The sequence below is a fragment of the Ochotona princeps genome, chromosome 4 (genome assembly GCF_030435755.1).
Source record: "Ochotona princeps isolate mOchPri1 chromosome 4, mOchPri1.hap1, whole genome shotgun sequence".
Lineage (NCBI taxonomy): Eukaryota > Metazoa > Chordata > Mammalia > Lagomorpha > Ochotonidae > Ochotona > Ochotona princeps.
The window spans coordinates 109,751,991-109,769,713 of NC_080835.1; the positions used below are offsets into that span (position 1 = coordinate 109,751,991).

At 49.0% G+C, this 17,723-nt stretch overlaps 1 protein-coding gene and 1 pseudogene across 4 annotated transcripts in view; one reads left to right on the forward strand and one right to left on the reverse strand.

Annotated features, from left to right (window-relative positions):
* The first annotated feature begins 6,396 nt into the window (after positions 1-6,396).
* Positions 6,397-17,723, forward strand: part of NFRKB (nuclear factor related to kappaB binding protein) — a 35,969-nt gene continuing 24,642 nt past the window's right edge. For 2 of the 4 annotated variants that reach the window (XM_058664108.1, XM_058664109.1), the window contains exons 1-6: positions 6,397-6,592; positions 8,554-8,708; positions 10,456-10,657; positions 13,821-13,948; positions 16,700-16,874; positions 17,394-17,531. In XM_058664108.1, coding sequence (XP_058520091.1) covers positions 8,574-8,708; positions 10,456-10,657; positions 13,821-13,948; positions 16,700-16,874; positions 17,394-17,531 — 778 coding nt within the window. In that variant the 5' untranslated portion in view covers positions 6,397-6,592; positions 8,554-8,573. The remainder of the gene's footprint in view (positions 6,593-8,553; positions 8,709-10,455; positions 10,658-13,820; positions 13,949-16,699; positions 16,875-17,393; positions 17,532-17,723) is intronic. The other 2 variants (XM_058664110.1, XM_058664111.1) reach the window with 1 other exon arrangement.
* On the reverse strand, positions 9,843-10,166 carry LOC105942245 (small nuclear ribonucleoprotein Sm D1-like; annotated as a pseudogene).

Here is a 17,723-nt window from a genome sequence, read left to right on the forward strand (position 1 = left end):
GATATTCCCACATATGGATTACTGACTGATGGTCGATACCTGAAGTTTATTAGAGGCATTGGGCTTTTATAGACTGAGGGTCATATCGGATAAGCGAGGAGGCTTTGAGGAGTTTATATATCAACAACAGGGAGTTGACTTGAGATTATGGGAGTTCTCATAAACCTGTCTAGGGAACCCATCAATTTTTTCACACCCTTGCCTGGAAGTATCTCTTTGTTTTGTATACCAATTCATTGTCCTATTATAGATATCCAATCAGTTGTCCTCCTACAATGATAGTCAATCAGTTGTCCTCCTACACCAGTGTGTGAGCAGGGTTGCCTATTCTATTTTTTTAAATGTATTTATTATTTTTATTGGAAATTCAGATATACAGAGAGAAGGAGATGAAGAGAAAAATTTCCAACTGATGGCTCACTCCCCAAGGGGCTGCAACAACTGGAGCTGAGCCAGTCCAAAGCCAGGAGCCAGGAGTTTCTTCCAGATCTCCCATGCGGATGCAAGGTTCCAAGGCTTTAGATTGTCCTGACTGACTTTCCAAACCACAAGCAGGGAGCTGGAAAGGAAGTGGAGCATCCAGGACAAGAACCAGTGCCCATAGGGGATTCCCATGTGTGTAATGCAAGCACTTTAGCCACTAGATTACTGCACCAGGCACTCTCCCTCCCCCTTTTTTTTCAAGGTATATATTGGGGGCAGATGCCCAGCAGACTGGGTCTGGGGACCTGCACATGAGCATGTGTGGGACCTGGGCAGGCAGGCAAGGCCCCAGGCTGGCATGGCACACTGCCAGAAGACCGGGCTTGGGGAGCTGCACATTTGTAGGCATGGGGGCCGTGGATTGCTCAGGGAAGTGGCCCTGGAGATGTGTGGGAGGGACAGTTGCTGAGGCACGATGTGAGAGGTAAGGAGTAGATTCTTAAAATCTTTAAAAAAAAAAAAAAAAAGAGGGCGACCCGGAAGAGATTCTGTGGGACTTCCACCAACCAGGCTACTGCACTTGCAGGTAAAAGAGGGGGCTGAGATTGAATGATTTAGAGAAAGGAAACCAGAGGACTTGTCAGGGCCCAACCAATACACCCACCCACGTGGGACACCTGAGCTGGGCTAGTTGGTATCTAGCACTGCCTACTGGCACACAAAAAGCCATGGCTGGGGGTGCCTACCTGGCAGGGATAGTCCACAGCACCCATTAGTGTCAGGGCAGAGTATGGATCATGTAAGGCTAGGTCATAACACTAAAGAGCTCACAAGAGTGGGTCTAGGAGTAGATTCTGTGGGGAATCTTGGGCTCACCCCTGTGAGACTGCCATGCCAGCTGGTTTGCTTGAAGGCTGGGGGTGGTAACAGGCTGAGCTAGGCATGACCATAAAACACACCAACACTCAGGAGTACTGGGGATAGAAACAGACTGGGCTAGTCCAAGCTGCAGCACCTGCAGGCACACCCAAGAATTGGGTATAGGGCAGATTGGGTTGCAACATCCACCAGCTCACACAAAGGCTGAGACCGAAGGGTCAGACTATGCTGGATAAGGACCTAGCATCTGCTGGCATGCATGAGATCTGGGTCTGGAAGTGGGCCTGGTGGGGGGACTTGGGGAGCTCCCCCGGTGGACCATTGTTCCCATTGTTGAGTACGTTAAGTCAGGGCTGAGTGTTGGACAGGCTGAGCAAGGCTGCTCCATATGTCGGCAGGGTATGGGTTGGCTCTGGGGAGTCAACTGGGCAGGGGTGGGTCAAATCATAGCACACGGGTAAGCACAGGAGCCAGGAAGCGGTGTGACTATGCCAGGCTAGGCTAGGCTACAACACCCACCGGTTTACATGAAAGCCAGGGATGGGGCAGACTGGGCAGGGCTAGGCTGCAGCACCAACCAGCAAGAATTAGGACTGGAGGTAGGCCAGACAAGGCCAAGTCTGCGGCATCTGATGGCAAAGGCCAGACTGGGGAAAGAGTTGTGCCGGGCTGGGTTGGAGCTACCAGTACATGCAAGATCTGTGGCTGGCAGCAGGTCTGGTTGAGGAGCTAAGGGGACACCCTGGCTGGGCTGTGGTGAGCACAAGAGCTGGAACAAGGGCAGTAAACTGGGCTGCACATGGCTGCAGCATCCCTCAGCATGGGTGTGGACTGGATCTGGGGCGTGCCAGACTGGGCTAGACTACAGTACCTGACAAGAGTCAACATGGGTATAGGACAGACTGTGCTAGATCTCTCACTTATTGAACCATATAAGAGCTAAGTATGGGAGTGGAACAAGCAGGGATGGGTTGTAGTACCCAACAGAAGAGCTGAAATTGGTGTGAGCCAGTCAGGCAACGCTGCTGTATCTGCAGTTAATACAGGCCAGGAGGTGGGCCAAGAACCTGCAAGAGATCTGATAGAGGCGCTGGAGGAACTCCTCTGTCAGAATGCAGGGCCAGCAGGTGAGTGCAAGAACCAAGGTTGGGAGCAGCCCAGACCAGGCAATGTTATAGTACCCACCGGCATATGCCTGGCTCAGGTCTGGGAGTGGGCCAGGTTGGGTCAGTTCATAACACCCAATGGCAGATGTGAGAACCAAGATGCACAGGGGCAAGACGGGCCAGGTTGGGCCCTAATACCAGCCAGTTCACATTAGGACTGGGACTGGGGGCTGGTTCTGTTGGGCTAGGTGGTAGCTCCCATTAGCATGAGCTGGAACTGGGAGCAGGTTGGGCCAGGCCAGGCTGCAGCACCCGGTGAATGCCAAGGTGAGGTGAGCTATGTCATACTGGGTGCAGAGCACATACCAAATGGGGGTTATGGGAGAGGGGGCAAGCTTGGTAGGGGGACTATGGTGGCTCCTCTACTGGGCCACTGCTACTACTGGTGAGTCTGAGAGTTGATACTTGGGGAGGTACAGGCCGGCAGGCTTATAAAATCTTTTGGCTTGCATGTGAGCTGGTTTTGGAGGAGAACCAGGCTAGGCTAAGCAACTGTACCCACTGGTGTATGCATGAGCCAAAGTAAGTGGAGGCTGGTCGGGCTTTGCCGTAGCATCAGCTGGCAATTGCTGGAATGGGGGCAAGACCATAGAACCACCTGGAAAGTGCAAGATCCAGGGAAGGGAGTGGATCTACTAGGAAAACTGTGGGCACCCCTCTGATGGGCTCAATTCCCATTGGTGAGAACCATGGCTGGGGGTGGACATACTGGGCAGGTAGTGGCACCCACTGGCATGAATGTTTGCTGCATAGTGGGATCAGCTAAACTAAGTTAGGCTCTAATCCCCATTGATATGTATGAGAGCCAGATGGGATGCAGGACAGACTGGAGCAGTTTGGATTGTATGTGTTAGGAATGGGCTTCCTCAGTTGCCAAAGCCTATATAGCAGATGGCATTCCCAGGTCCTTGTGGGGGACATGGCAGCTCATTGTGGCCTGAGAACATCTAGTACTATGAAGGGCAGAACAAATTGGACAACTCTCCCAGCCAAGCTTTTGTAGCGAGTATCAGGGCAAGTGGAGACTCTCAGATGGACTATGCCAACCAATGGACCTTGGAAGGGTTTTCTCAACCTTGGAGCAATGAAATCCACAACATCTTAGAAGTACTGAAACCACTAAAGCAGTCCCCTCGTAACATGTTCCACATCGGGGACCCTAGGGTGACATCCAGAGGCCATCCCACATTCCCAGGTATTGATGCAGTTAGGCTGCTGGGAGCAGCCCTCTGCCCTTCTCTCCCTCCTACTCCCAGATACAGGAAGGAAAGGAAAAACAAACAAACAAACTTGGAAGCAATTGTCTCACCCACTTTTCCCCATGCGTCAGCTCTCCTCACCCTAATGAGTGAGTGGTACACATGGATACACACCCAACTCAACCATGTGAACATCATCAAAAATTAAATAAATTCATTAGGAAAAAGTTGGCTGACTGAATCTGTCAAAAGAATGAGAGAGAAGCCAAAGAATAGGAGGAAACATTTACAAAGATTTATCTTTTTTTAAGTATTATTATTATTAGTAGTAGTATTGTTATTGCAAATTCAGATATACAGAGAGGAGAAAAGACAGAGAGGAAGATCTTCCATCCGATGTTTCACTCCCCAAGTGACCACAATGGCCAGAGCCGAACCAATCCAAAGCCAGGAGCCAGGAGCCTCTTCCAGGTCTCCCACGTGGGTGCAGGGTCCCAAGGTTTGGGGCCATCTTTGACTGTTTCCCAGGCCACAAGTGGGGAGCTGGACAGGAAGTGGAGCTGCCGGGATTAGAACCAGTACCCATATGGGATACCGGTGTGTTCAAGGCGAGGACTTTAGCCACTAGGCCACCGTGCTGGGCCCGATTTGTTTCTTTTTTCTTGGTGTATCTCTTTCCAATAAAAATAAAATCTTACATAAACAATCTTTTTGAAAAGTTAGGTTCACATGAAAGTGTGTGTCTGGATTTTTTAGAAGATTTATTTATTTATTTTTTTATTGGAAAGTAAGATTTACTGGGAGAAGTTGAGATGGAGAAAGATCTTTTGTCTGCTGGTTCGTTCTCCAAGTGATCATGATGGCTTCAACTTAGCCAATCCGAAGCCAGAAGTCAGGAGCGTCTTCCGGGTCTCCTACGTGGGTGCAGGGTTCCAAGGCTTTGGGGCCATCCTTGACTGCTTTCCCAGGCCACAAGCAAGGAGCTGGAGTAGCTGGGATATGAACCGACACTCAAATGGGATCCTGGCGCATGCAATGCGAGGACCTCAGCCACTAGGCTACCATGCTGGGATCACATCAGAATTTTTATAGCAGTCTTACTTACAATTGCTGAAACTTGGATGTTGCCAAAGTGTCTTTCACGGCGTGTGTAATGATTGAGGACTACAAACACGTGAGCCAACAAGCCAGGAGATGACACACAGCAAACTTAGACGGACATCTTAAGTGAAAGGAGCCTATCTGAGAAGCCTATAACTACAGGATTTCAACTGTGACATCCTGGTAAAGGCAAAACTATGGACACGGTAAAAATATCAATGATTGCAACCTGATGCTTTAGTTTAAGTTTGCTTTGAGCCCCAAATTGCTCTTAAAATAATAATTAGAAAAACCCTAAAAAGTAGAAGTTATCATTTGTAAAGTCTTGCCTGTTGGCTCTCTCCCACCTTGCAGCCTCAGGGTAAGGGCGTTGACCGTCACTGCCCAATGTTTCCCTGTTTCTACCAGTACCTGGGGCAGCCGGCAGGGGGAGCGTGTAGTCTGAAGCCATTCCAAATAAAGCCCAGCGAGTGAGAGCGACGTGACCCAGCGCACTTTATAGTGTCCTTTTATGTGTGTATTTTCCTTTTGGATGTGAAGGGCCCGGGAATGGGAAGCAGCAATGAAGACGTCTGCGGGGGAACAGGTTGAACCTGCATCCTCCATAGGGCATCGAGAAAAAACTGTGATTTCCGGGACTGAGAAATCGGCGCAGCAGGCTCGGAGCTCCCGCGACTGTGGTGTCCACATAGTGGAGAAAAAGTATTTAGGACAGAGGCCGGGGTGCGGGATTCAGGCTCCGCAGAGCGTCTCGCACGGGAGAGACCATTCTTGCCGCCGGCCTCCCGGACGTAGCCAGGCACACACCCACTCGGCAGCGCCTCAGGAGGCTCTGCGCGGTCACGTGCGCAGGCCTCGCGCCCAGGCCCCGCCCCTTCCGGAACCCGGAGCGTGCGCGCACCCAGACGCCCGGCGGGAGCGCGCGCGTGGCCCGGCGAGAGCGCGCGCGTCTGGGAACTCGCGACCCGCTGAGGGCTGGGGGCCGGAGACGCGTGTCGGCTGAGGGTGAGCCGTGGGCGGTTATGGGCTTCGGGTGTCGTCGGGGGGCGACGGGACGGGGCCGGGGGCCTTCTGTGGCGGCCGCGGCCCGCGTGGTGGCGGGCGGGCAGCGCAGCGGCCCAGGTGGGGGTGGGCCAGGCGGGGGGAGGGGCGGGACCCGGGGCCGGGTGGTTGGCGGGTGGATCGGGAGGAGGGTTGCGTCCTGGACTCCGGGATCGGGAACCGGCGTGGGCTCCGGAAGGAGTCGGCGGGCTAGCTTCCGTGTTGTGGTTGGGTCCTTGTGAAAGCCCAGCTGCAGAGGAAAGAGCGCCGGTGGAGAGGTTCAGAACGCTTCCGGGGTCCCCGCACTGTTAAATTGAGGTCCTGTTCGGGGAGGGGCCGGCTGTCACTGGTCTGGGTTAGCTTTGGGTGGGCAGCCACCGCGGAATGCAGGAAAGATGTGTGCGGGTGGCGGCTAGAGGCAGGTGGGTGGCGCGCTTTGCAACTGTTACTGTGTTGCCAGGATCTTCCCAAGCATCAGGTTGCTTCTGCACAGCAAACTCACGTTGCTGTGTGAAGTTTTGTGCTTCTACATAACTCACTCTCCTCCCTCTCTCTCTCACTCTCTCTCTTGTCTCCCTCTCTCTGCTGAAAACTCCCAGGCCACGTGTGGAGGGTGTTGTCAGCACCCCTGGGTGCTGTGCGGTGGGTTGTTGGAAAGGTGCGGGACTCCAGTTCAAGACGCCAGGATTCAGCTATTGCTCTTTCTGCTGTTATCTTTAAACAGATCTTAAATCTCCGGGAGAATTTGAAATACATGAGTGAAGAGCTGCTGCAGTTTAAGAGGTAATGTAGGTGTGCTGTGGGTTATTGAGTTTTGGGAAGGACAGGTACCTACACGAAGTGATGGGAACGGGCGCTGAAATAGCAGGAGAGAGGAGCTGGTCTAACCCCTTTGCATCTGACAGGTAGGAGTTTGACGCCTGGCAGGATAAGGTTTCCAGAATGTCCCTGAGCAGTAGTGGCAGATACGGGAAAAGGTCTGGCATTTTGACTGCCCCTGTTGGCGTGTGCTTGTTAGCCCATTCGGTGGGAATAGGAGCCAGGTGTGTATGAAGTGGTTGAGGTCAAGCACTCCGTGGCCCTGTTAACATTCAGTTCTGTGATCTCAGCTTTCTGCTCTCCCTGTGGCATGCTCCCTGAAATGGTGTGTGTTCTGAAGATCTGCAGTGTCGTTCAGTTATTACAGGAAAAACAGTAGCATCAATTTCGTGATTATAAGGATCAGGCATACCAACAATAGATGGATTCCCCACAGACTTTGTGGTTGTCACGCAGGAGTTTATGTGGACTAATAGTCTTATTAAGCTCCTTTGCATGGTCCCCTCAGCCCCGAAACTTACTTGTTGATCTGAAATGCTGAATTGCACAAAGAGGGGGAGAGAGATCATGCATAAACTGGTTTACTCTCCAAATGGCTACAGTGGCCAGGGCTGCGCCAGGCTGAAGAAGCTAGGAGCCAGGACTTCTTGCAGCTCTGCCATGTGGGTGCAGAGGTCCAAGCACTTGGACCATTCTCTGCTGCTTTCCCAGGCACATTAGGAGAAACCTGGATTGAAAGTGGAGCAGCCAGGACTCAGCCTGGGGCATGTGTTGAAAGCAGAGGCTTGGAACTGGCACAGTGCCCTAAAGGCTAAAGTCCTCACCCTGATCGCGCCAGGATCCCGTATGGGCGCCGGGTCTAATCCCCACAGGTCCACTTCCCATCCAGCTCCCTGCTTGTGGCCTGGAAAAGCAGTCGAGGACGGCCCAAAGTCTTGGGACCCTGCACCCATGTTGGAGACCTGGAGGAGGTTCATGGCTCCTGGCTTTGGATCGGTGCAGCACCGACTGTTGTGGTCACTTGAGGAGTGAATCGTCGGACGGAAGATCTTCCTCTCTGTCTCTCCTCCTCTCTGTATTCTAACTTTCCAATAAAAGTAAATACATTTTTTTTTTTTAAGTTTCTAAATTTGTTTTTTTTTTTAATTTATTTATTGATTTCATTGCATTATGTGACACATTTTTTTTTTTATGCACTGGAATTCCCCCCGCCCCTCCCCGTACATCTTTTTTAAAAAAGAACAGTGGCTTAACTCGCTGTATCATAACACTGTCCCCTCTGCCTAGATTAAATTGAGATTTTATACAAGAGACATTGTGTGGTGCAGTGTTAAGCAGGTGGGTTAACAGGCAGACTCAGTTCTCGGTAGTCTCAGGTTGAACAAACTGCTTCCTGCCTTTGATCCCAGTTTGATTATGGATAGAACAGGGGTAGTCCATGTAACAGTTTGCTCAGTTGTAAGAATTGAGAGAGATGAAAGGCCTGACATTTTATGCACACATCCTGATAAGTTTGTGCATGTGTCTGAGCTTACCTGAATTTCTAGCATAAGCATATTTTTGTGAAAGAAAAATAACAAGTTGCTTAAAAAAATTGCTAAAGAAATTTAATTATATTAGCTTATATAAGTCTGTGAAGTTTTAAATTATGGACCAGGCTCTGCTTATTGTGTAATGTTTGAATTTTATTATGAGTCTGGAAGGTGTAAGAAATTTATGATTTTAGGTTTTAGCATGGCAGTTTCAGGCAAAAGGAGCCCCTTTCGGCTGAGACAGAATCTCCCATTGGAGACGCAGCGGTGCAGAGCGGGACGCGGGGAGGGACGAGAGCTGCTGAGTTGTATTTTGGGTGTAACTGGTAGATAAGAACAGTCCATATTCTTGGGATTTCTGTGTTTCTGTCTCAAATGCCTGTGATTGTCCAGGGTGCCTGTGGGAGTAAAGAATGGATTCCTTGGACCATATGCTGACGGATCCCCTGGAACTGGGTCCCTGTGGAGCTGGCCATGGCTCCCGCATTATGGAGGACTGCCTGCTGGGAGGTGCCAGGGTTAGTCTGCCAGAGGACCTTCTGGAAGATGTGAGTACCAACCGCCTTGCAATCTATTTTCTCTTTCAGCTTCCCATCAGCAGCCATCCCATGCTGTTTATACATGATGTATATGCTACGTCTTAAGTCTTTGTGCTTTTTGTTTAAATTTCTGCATTGTAGGCAGAGCATTCTTTAGTGTGTGGTATCTGATGAATACTTTGATTAAAGAAGAAAATGTAAAGTGTGTTCTGTATATTTAATGTTTCAAAATAACTCAACAATGTGATGTAGACTGTTTAAAACAGTGGAGAGGGAGGGCTGGTGCTGTAGTATAGTGGGTAAAACCCCCACCTGTGATGCTGCCAGTCTTTGGAGTCCCAGCTGCTCGCTCCACTTCTGATCTAGCTCCCTTCAGTACATCTTGGGAAAGCAACAGAAGATGGCCCAAGTGCTGTACCCGCTTGACAGACCTGGAAGAAGCTCTGGCTTTGGGCTGGCCCAGCTCTTGTCATTGCCGCTGTTTGGGGCATGTGCCAGTGGATGGAAAATCTCTCTTTCCCTCTCTCTGTAAATCTGCCTTTCAAATAAAAATAAAAAATCTTGGGCCTGCAGCAGTAGCCTACTGGCTAAAGTCCTTGCCTTGTATGCGCCGGGATTGCATATGGGTGCCGGTTTGTGTCCTGGTAGCCCCACTTCCTATCCAGATTCCTGCTTGTGGCCTGGGAAAGCAGTTGAGGATGGCCCAAAGCCTTGGGACCCTGCACCCACGTGGGAGACCTGGAAGAGGCTCCTGGCTTTGGATTGGTTCGGCTCTGGCCATTGTGATTGCTTGGGGAGTGAATCAGTGGATGGAAGGTCTTCCTGTGTGTCTCTCTTCCTCTCTTTATATCTAACTTTCAAATAAAAAAAATAGATCTTTAAAAAAAAAAAAAAAAAAAAACCACGCCAGAACTCAATACAGGTCTCCACGTGGTGGCAGCCCGCTGCTGCCTCCCAGGATGTGCTTTAACAGGAAGGCTGGGTCAGGAGCTGGGGTTCGAACCCAGGCTTTATTATAAAGGACACTGGTCTTTTTTTTCCCCCAACACTTAACATTTATTAAAAAGTGACAAGCAAACAATAACTTGTTCAAAGAATATGCGGAATCATTCATCACTCTGCAACAGTAATCATGACACGTAATCACCTGGGACCCCCTTGTCCTTTGCCACGGCCACGTCCTCTTCCTCTTCCTTGGCCTCTTGCTGCAGCAGCTTGCCCTTTTCTTAGATTTCACCTTGGGTTCAGCGTCCACCAGTAATGTGTCCAGAGGTAAGCTGTCGCGGAATGAAGTAGCGAATGTTATTTCCTCGGATGCTCAGTGTTTCCAGCTGTGTGGGCTCTTTGTTCTTCAGAGTCATTTTCACAGCTTGAAGATGTGTATTCATGCTGACGTCGACACCTGTGATAGTTCCATGGACCTGTGTTCCATTCTTCAATGATTACAGTTTCATGACTCGATTTCATCACAAATCAAGCCCGGACCGACTAGGGGACTGAAGGGCTGGAAACGCGTACTGCAGGAGCTCAGGAATCTCCTGGTTCCTGACTTCAGTTCAGCACAGCTCTGGCCATTGTGACTGGGAGATGAACCAGGGGATGGAAGATCTTTCGGTCTCTCCTTCTTTTAAATGTACTTTTCCAATGAAATAAATATTTAGAAAATGACTGAAACTGTGAATTATATATTAGATATGTTGTGCTGCACATTCTTGAAAGCTTATTTTCCTGTTTTCTTTCTCCCAAATTCTCCTAGCCTGAGATATTCTTCGATGTTGTCAGCCTGTCAACCTGGCAGGAAGTGTTAAGTGACTCTCAGCGTGCGCATCTCCAGCAGTTTCTGCCGCACTTCCCCGAGGACAGCCCTGAACAGCAGCACGAGCTCATCCTGGCCCTGTTTGGGGGGGAGAACTTCCGCTTTGGAAACCCGCTGCACATCGCCCAGAAGCTCTTCCGAGGTCCGTGGCTCAGTGCTCTTTTCTGAGGGAGGAAAACATTGTTGTCTTCGTTTTATTCTGTTTATTCTCATGTACACAAACTGACCCAGCGTAGAGTGGGTTTGTATACTATTTGGCTTCCTAGACTATTTTTTTTTTAAATATTTATTTATTTTTTTGGAAAGGCAGATATACAGAGAGAAGGAGATCTTTGCTGGTTCACTCCCCAAGCTGTCACAATGGCTGGAGTTGTGCCAATCTGAATCCAGGAGCCAGGAGTTTCTTCCGGGTCTCCCATGTGGGCGCAGGGTCACAAGGCCTCAAGGCCTTGGGCTGTCCTCTGCTGCTTTCCCAGGCCACAAGTAAGGAGCTGTGTGGGAAGTGGAGAAGCTGGGATAGTGGAGTAGCACCTGTATGGGATCCCGGTGCATGCAAGCAAGGACTTCAGCCACTAGGCTACTGTGCCAGGCCCCCTAGACTATTTTATAAAAACAAATTTTATTGACTTGAAAATGCATCGTATACATTTAGCTGTATAATCATCGCTGGATCAATATGCGCATTAGAACATCTTCAGTGTACTATTTAGGACTAATAGGTAAGGGTTTTTATGAATAGTTTGCGGTTTGCTCTTTTACCTGTAATTCTACATGCGTACGCGCACATACACTTTACTGCTAAGCACTTCAGCATGTGTGTCTCTTAGCATGGATATTTCTTTCACTTAATGTCTGTCCTGTAGTCACAGCCAAGAAATTTCACATTGAACAACTGCTATCATGGATGTCATGTTCAAATCTTCTTGGTTGTTCTTAAAATGTCTTTTCTGTTCAGGGTTAATATGTGGCGTTGGTCTCTGTAGTTCTTTTATTAGGGCCATCTGCCTGTTCTTACTGTGGTTATCTTTTAAGACCCTGACGTTGTTGAAGAGCTCAGGACATGTGAGTCATACAATGTTTGGCTTTCTGAGAGTTTGTCTTTTTCCTTTCAGTTAGATCTGTGTTAAATGCTGTTGACAGGGACATTAAGTGTTCAGTGTTTCTCCTGTCACATTACCTGAAGGGACACATGGTGTCAGTTTTTCCATTTGGTGTGTGCCTTGCTTGATCACTTGGTTAAGTGGCATCTGCCAGATCTCTTGATTTTTAAAGATTTGCTTATTTCTTTTGAAAGAGTTATAGAGAAAGAGGGACAGGCACATAGACAGATCTTCTGTCCACTGGTTCACTTCCCAGATGGCTGCAATAGTCAGCTCTGGGCCAGCTCTCCCATGTGGTGGCAGGGGCCTAAGTACTTGGACCATCCTCTGCTGCTTTCCCAGGCACGTGAGCAGGCAGCTGGATCTGAAGTGGAGCATCCAAGACACAAACTGGCTCCCATAGGGGATGCTTTGCCTGCCTCATCACGATGCTGTCCCCCAGACATGTTGATTTTAAAGGTGATTTTGTAGTTAATAGTCTGTGGGGTGATACTTGGGAGCCATGTGATAATCTTATTCCCAGAAAGCCTTTCTTGCCCATTCATTTTCTTTCTTTGGTGGTGGAAAGAGTGTGAGACTCTGAAGTGACAAGTTGTGCTCTGTCCTTTGGGGAGGAGCAGGGGAAGCCTCGCCTCTTTTCTGGGAGGAACTTTGATTTGGATGGAGGTCCAGAAAGATCACCTCTTAGTTTTGTTAAATTGGACACCTTGGCATCTGTTAAAAGATTGTGGAGAGAGTAGATTAGTCATTTTAGTTCTCTCATTATCTTACGGTTTAAAATGAAGATTCTGGGGTGAGGGGGAAGCCGTGAGTGTTGTATCATAGCTTGTTAAAACTCTGCATAGTGAGCCCAGCACAGTAGCCTAGTGGCTAATCTTTGCCTTGCATCTGCCAAGATCCCCTATGGGTGCCAGTTTGTATTCCAGCTGTTCTGCTTCCTATCAAGCTCCCTGCTTGTGGTCTGGGAAAGCAGTAGAGTATGACCCAAAGCCTTGGGACCCTGTACCCATGTGGGAGACCTGGAGAAGGCTCCTGGCTCCCGGCTCATTTCCGGCCGTTGTAGTCACTTGGGCAGTGAATCAGAGGATGAAAGATCTTTCTCTCTTTCCTTCTGTCTGTCTATCTGCCTTTCCAATAAAAAAATAAAGAAAGAAATCTTGGAAAAACTAAGCAAACAGAAAACTCTGCATAGGCTGCCAACATTCCGTAGTGGTGTGGTGGTTACCATCTCAGCTGCTCTGCTTCTGATCTGGCTGCATACTGGTGTGTCATAGGAGCCAGTGGATGATGTCACAGTGCTTGGGGGAACTTCCACCCAGTGGGAGACCGGAATGGAGTTCCAGGCTTCTGGTGTTGGTGGGCATTTAGGGAGTGGATAAGTGAAAGGTATATCAATTCTCTCTTTGGCTTTGCTTTTCAAGTGGTTGAACATAAATAATTAAAATTAGTAAAATTAGTGTTCCCAGGGTGTTGTGGCATGGTGGGTTAATCCCCAGCTTGGATACTCGAATCTCTTTTCTGAATGCCTGGAATCGACTTCGGCCTCCACTTGTGATCCAGCTTTTGCTGATGTGTATCCTGGAAGGTAACTGGATGGCCTGATGCTTGGGTTCGTTCAGCTGTGTGGAGACCCAAATGATGTTTCTGGCTCCTGGTTTTGGCCTGACCCAGCTGCAGCTGTTGCAGGCATTTGAGGAGTGAACCATTGGATTAAAGATTCTCTGTCACTCTTTCAAATAAATCATTTCTTTAATCTTAATATTGGCATCCACTCCTTAGATGGGTGATGAGTTTGAGGAGGAAATCCCCTTATGGCTGGCTGAGGGTCTTAGATGAGAGTACGCAGTCCAGCAAGCAGACGTGAGAGAGCCCTGTTAGGCCTTAAGGGAGGGCCTGTGGGCGGGGCCTGTGTTGGGGGTGTTAGTGTGTCTGTTGCATTGGTCCCAGATGCTGTGTCGTTCAGGTGAGGCTGTGAACAGGAACCTCAGGGCAGGAGTGTTACCTGACCAGTGCCCCGTTCCAGCTTGGCAGGACGGTTCATTGCCTGCTTCTTCAAATCCTCAGTTTTCACTATCACTGCTTGTCCTTTCATTTCGGTTCTCTTTATGAATTCCCCTAAATACACGTTCTCCTTTAGTTTGTGTGAAATAAAGTTCTCCGTATGACTGACACATTTGTCACTCTAGCTCTTTGCTCTTCCCCCAGATGGACATTTTAACCCTGAGGTGGTCAAGTACCGACAACTGTGCTTCAAGTCGCAGTACAAGCGATACCTCAGTTCTCAGCAGCAGTATTTCCATCGGCTGCTCAAACAGATTCTTGCTTCCCGGAGTGTAAGTAACTAGCAGCTGGCAAAGCACGTGGGCAGTGACCTCAGAGCTACTGTGAATTCACACACTGGTTCAGGGCAGGCCATTTTGGCCTGGTGGTGAAGAGGCCCTTGTGTGTGCAGCCTTGCATGGAGTGCCTGGATTCGAGTCCCGGCTCAGTCTGCTCCTAATTTCCGCTTCTTGCTGATAGGCCCTCTGGAAGACAGTGCTGATGGCTACCACCCATGGGGAAGACCAGAGTTGAGTTTCTGGCTCCTGGCTTCAGCCTGGGCCAGCTGTCATGATTGGGGATATTAGAGGAGTGAAGTAGTAAATAGGCGATATCTAGCTTTCTCTTTCAAGAAAATGAGAAAAAAAGGTTCTCAACTAAGCTACAGCACAGTTAAACTGTCATCTTTTTCTTCTTTTTTAAAGATTTATTTATTTTTATTGTAAAATCAGATATACAGAGAGGAGGTGAGACAGAGAGGAAGATCTTCCATCTGATGATTCACTCCCCAAGAGACTGCAACGGCTGGAGCTGTGCCAGACCGAGGCCAGGAGCCAGGACCTTCTTCCAGGTCTCCCATGTGGGTGCAGGGTCCCAAGGCCTTGGACCGTTCTCAACTGCTTTCCTAGGCTACAAGCAGGGAGCAGAATGTGAAGTGGAGTTGCCGGGATTAGAACTGGCGCCCACATGAGATCCTGGCGCGTTCAGGGCAAGGACTTTAGCCGCTAGGCCATGACGCCGGGCCCTGTGTCATCTTTTCTTATGATGGATTTATGAGTGTACGCCAATTTTAGAGTTTTTTTTTTTTTAAATTTGTTTTACTTTTATGGGAAAGGCAGATTTATAGAGAGAAAGATCTTCTATCCAATGGTTCACTACCCAAATGGCCCCAGCAGCCAGAGCTGATCTAATCTGAAGCCAAGAGCTTCTTCTGGGTCTCCCATATGGATGCAGGGTCCCAAGGCTTTGGGCCATCCTCTTCTGCTTTCCCAAGCCAGAAGTAGGGAGCTAGATAGGAAGTGGAGTTGCCAGGACATGAACCAGTGCCCGAATGGGATGCCTGCATTTGAGGGGGAGAATTAGCCAATTGAGTCACTGTGCTGGCCCCCTTCAGAGATTTTTTTAAAATATGGGAAAAAAGTGTTTCTTAAAATTGATGAAATACAGGGCCTGGTGTGGTGGCCCAGCAGCTAAAGTCCTTGCCTTGTACGCGCCGGGATCTCGTATGGGTGCCAGTTCTAATCCCAGCAGCCCTGCTTCCCATCCAGCTCCCTGCCTGTGGCTTGGGAAAGCAGTTGAGGACTGCCCAAAGCCTTGGGGCCCTACACCCACGTGGGAAGCCCAAAGAAGCTCCTGGCTCCTGGCTTTGGATCGGCACAGCACTGGCTGTTGCAGTCACTTGGGGAATGAATCCTCGTACGGAAGATCATCTTCTCTGTCTCTCCTCCTCGCTGTATATCTGACTTTGCAATAAAAATAAAATAAATCTTAAAAAAAGGATGTAATACAGTAGCTTTGATATTTACCAAGATGGATGGATTTCAGATCCCTCATAGGTTGTTAAGGAAACTTTCTTTGGAATTGAGATGCGTGCAGTTCAAACGGCCACTGGGTGAGCATACCCTGTTTCATGGTTTCCTGGGTCAGGACTAGCCTGAAATTTTTAGCAGCAATGTTGTCCTGACTTGAAGTGGTCTTTTCGGTTTCATTGTAAAGGTACTTGGGTCTCTAGTACAAGTATTCATTCTCAGTGCCCATTGGGATAATTCAGCACTTAGTATTTGGATGTTTGGTCTTAGGATGCTGATTGAATATCCCTTCCCTGAAATGCTTGGGAGTAAAAGGCATTTCTGGTTTTGATATTTTTTATTCTTATTATTTGCCTATACATGAAATACATTGGGATGAACTCCAAGTTTACATTTGAAATTCATTTATGTTTTGCTTTTAGTATATATAACCTGAAGGTAATGCTTTTAAAAGATAAATTTATTTTAAAGGTTTATTTCTTTTTATTGGAAAGGCAGAGCTACAGGGGAGGAGAGACAGAAAGATGTTCCATCTGCTGGGTCATTCCCCAAATGACTTCAATGGCTGGACCCTAGCCGAGAACTTCCTGGTCTTCCAGATGGATGCAGGGCCTCCAGGACTTGCTGCTTTCCCAGGTTATAAACTGGGAACTGGACACAAATTGGCACTCATATGGGCTGCTGGTGTGACAGGTGGAGGCTTAGCATACTTTGCCACCATGCCACCACCTTATTTTAGTGTATCTGTGCTTTGACTGCAACCTGCTGCATCAGATCAGGGGTAGAATTTTGCATTCGTAATATCATGTCAGCACTCAGAAGGCCTCACCTTAATAATCTGATATCTCTTAATATTAGAGGTGAAGAGAAGAGTGAATGCCTATAGTGACTGGCTGGGCCAGGCTGAAGCTAGGAGTCAGGAACTGTGTCTCCCGTATGAGAGTGACAGGAATCCAAGTTCTTGAGTCACCTCTGCTGCTTCCAAGCTAGGGTGCACCTTAGCCAGGAGCTGGACTGGGAGTAGAAGCAGAACTCGACATCCTAAGGGTGACTTCACCTGCCGCGCTACAGCACCTGCCTGATTCTGAGTTTGCAGTTTATGGACAGTCAACTTGTAATTGCAAAGACCCTTTTAGTTTGGCCTCCTTTTGTGTGATTCGAAGGAAGGAATGGGGCTTACCACTGAAGAACAGGACAAGAGTGAAATGACACAGTGTGCCTCATCTGCTCCTCTAGGACCTGCTGGACATGGCCCGGCGGGGTGGCCCCGCCCTCCCTGTGCGGCAAAAGCGGCCTTCACCGTCCCGCAGCCCAGAGGAGCGCGAGTGGCGGACTCAGCAGCGCTACTTGAAGGTCTTGAGGGAAGTGAAGGAAGAGTGTGGGGACACAGCCCTGTCCTCTGACGAAGAAGGTGCGTGTCCTTTGGCACTGGGGCTAGCTGGGGCGGGTTTATGTCGGCTGCTGACCTCTTTGGAGCCAGGGATAGACTCCTGTTTTTCCAGCATTGTTTAGTGTGGGGTGGATAGTGGGAATAGAAACCTTGGGCTTTTGGGTTGCTGGGACATTGCTGTTAGTTGGTAGTAACTACGTGTGTTCATGTGGCGTTCACGTTTAGAGAGGACCTATTGATTGAACCCCTGCATGGCAGGGTTGTCTTCACTGTAGGCCTGTGTGGGCCCATGGTGCCACTTGAGAGAACTGCTTTTCCCCTTACAGGCGAGTAGTAGTGACTGTTGGCCTGCCGCAATGGGACCCCATCACTGTGTTGAAGTCTCTCTTCCTGGAAAAGCCGTTTAGATGACCTAAGTGTGCTCCAGCTCATCTGGGGAAGGGTCAGAAAGGAGTGTGGAATCCTGGCCTCCATGTTGGTGGTTTAGCCTTGTTGAACCCAAATGGCCACTTACCCAATCTCCCCTATTGGAGTCCACAGCCACGTTGGATTTACAAGAAAAATTTTCTTTTGAAGATCTCAGCTCATGGCTTCCGAGCTCTCCAGCACGTTCTCCTAGTCCTGCGGTGCCCCTGAGGGTGGTGCCCACGCTTTCTACCATGGATATGAAAACCGTAGGTGAGCACTGAGCCACTATGTCATTCTTGGAAGTCACAGTGTAGATCTGAGAGCACGCATAGAGGGAGGTGGGAACTGGATTCGTACTGGCCGGGAAGATAACAGTGCTCCCTAGAATTAAGCCATTTGGAGAAGTCATACCATTCCACATTTTTGCCTCTGGAGGTAGGCCTTTCTTTCTTGTCTTTGCCT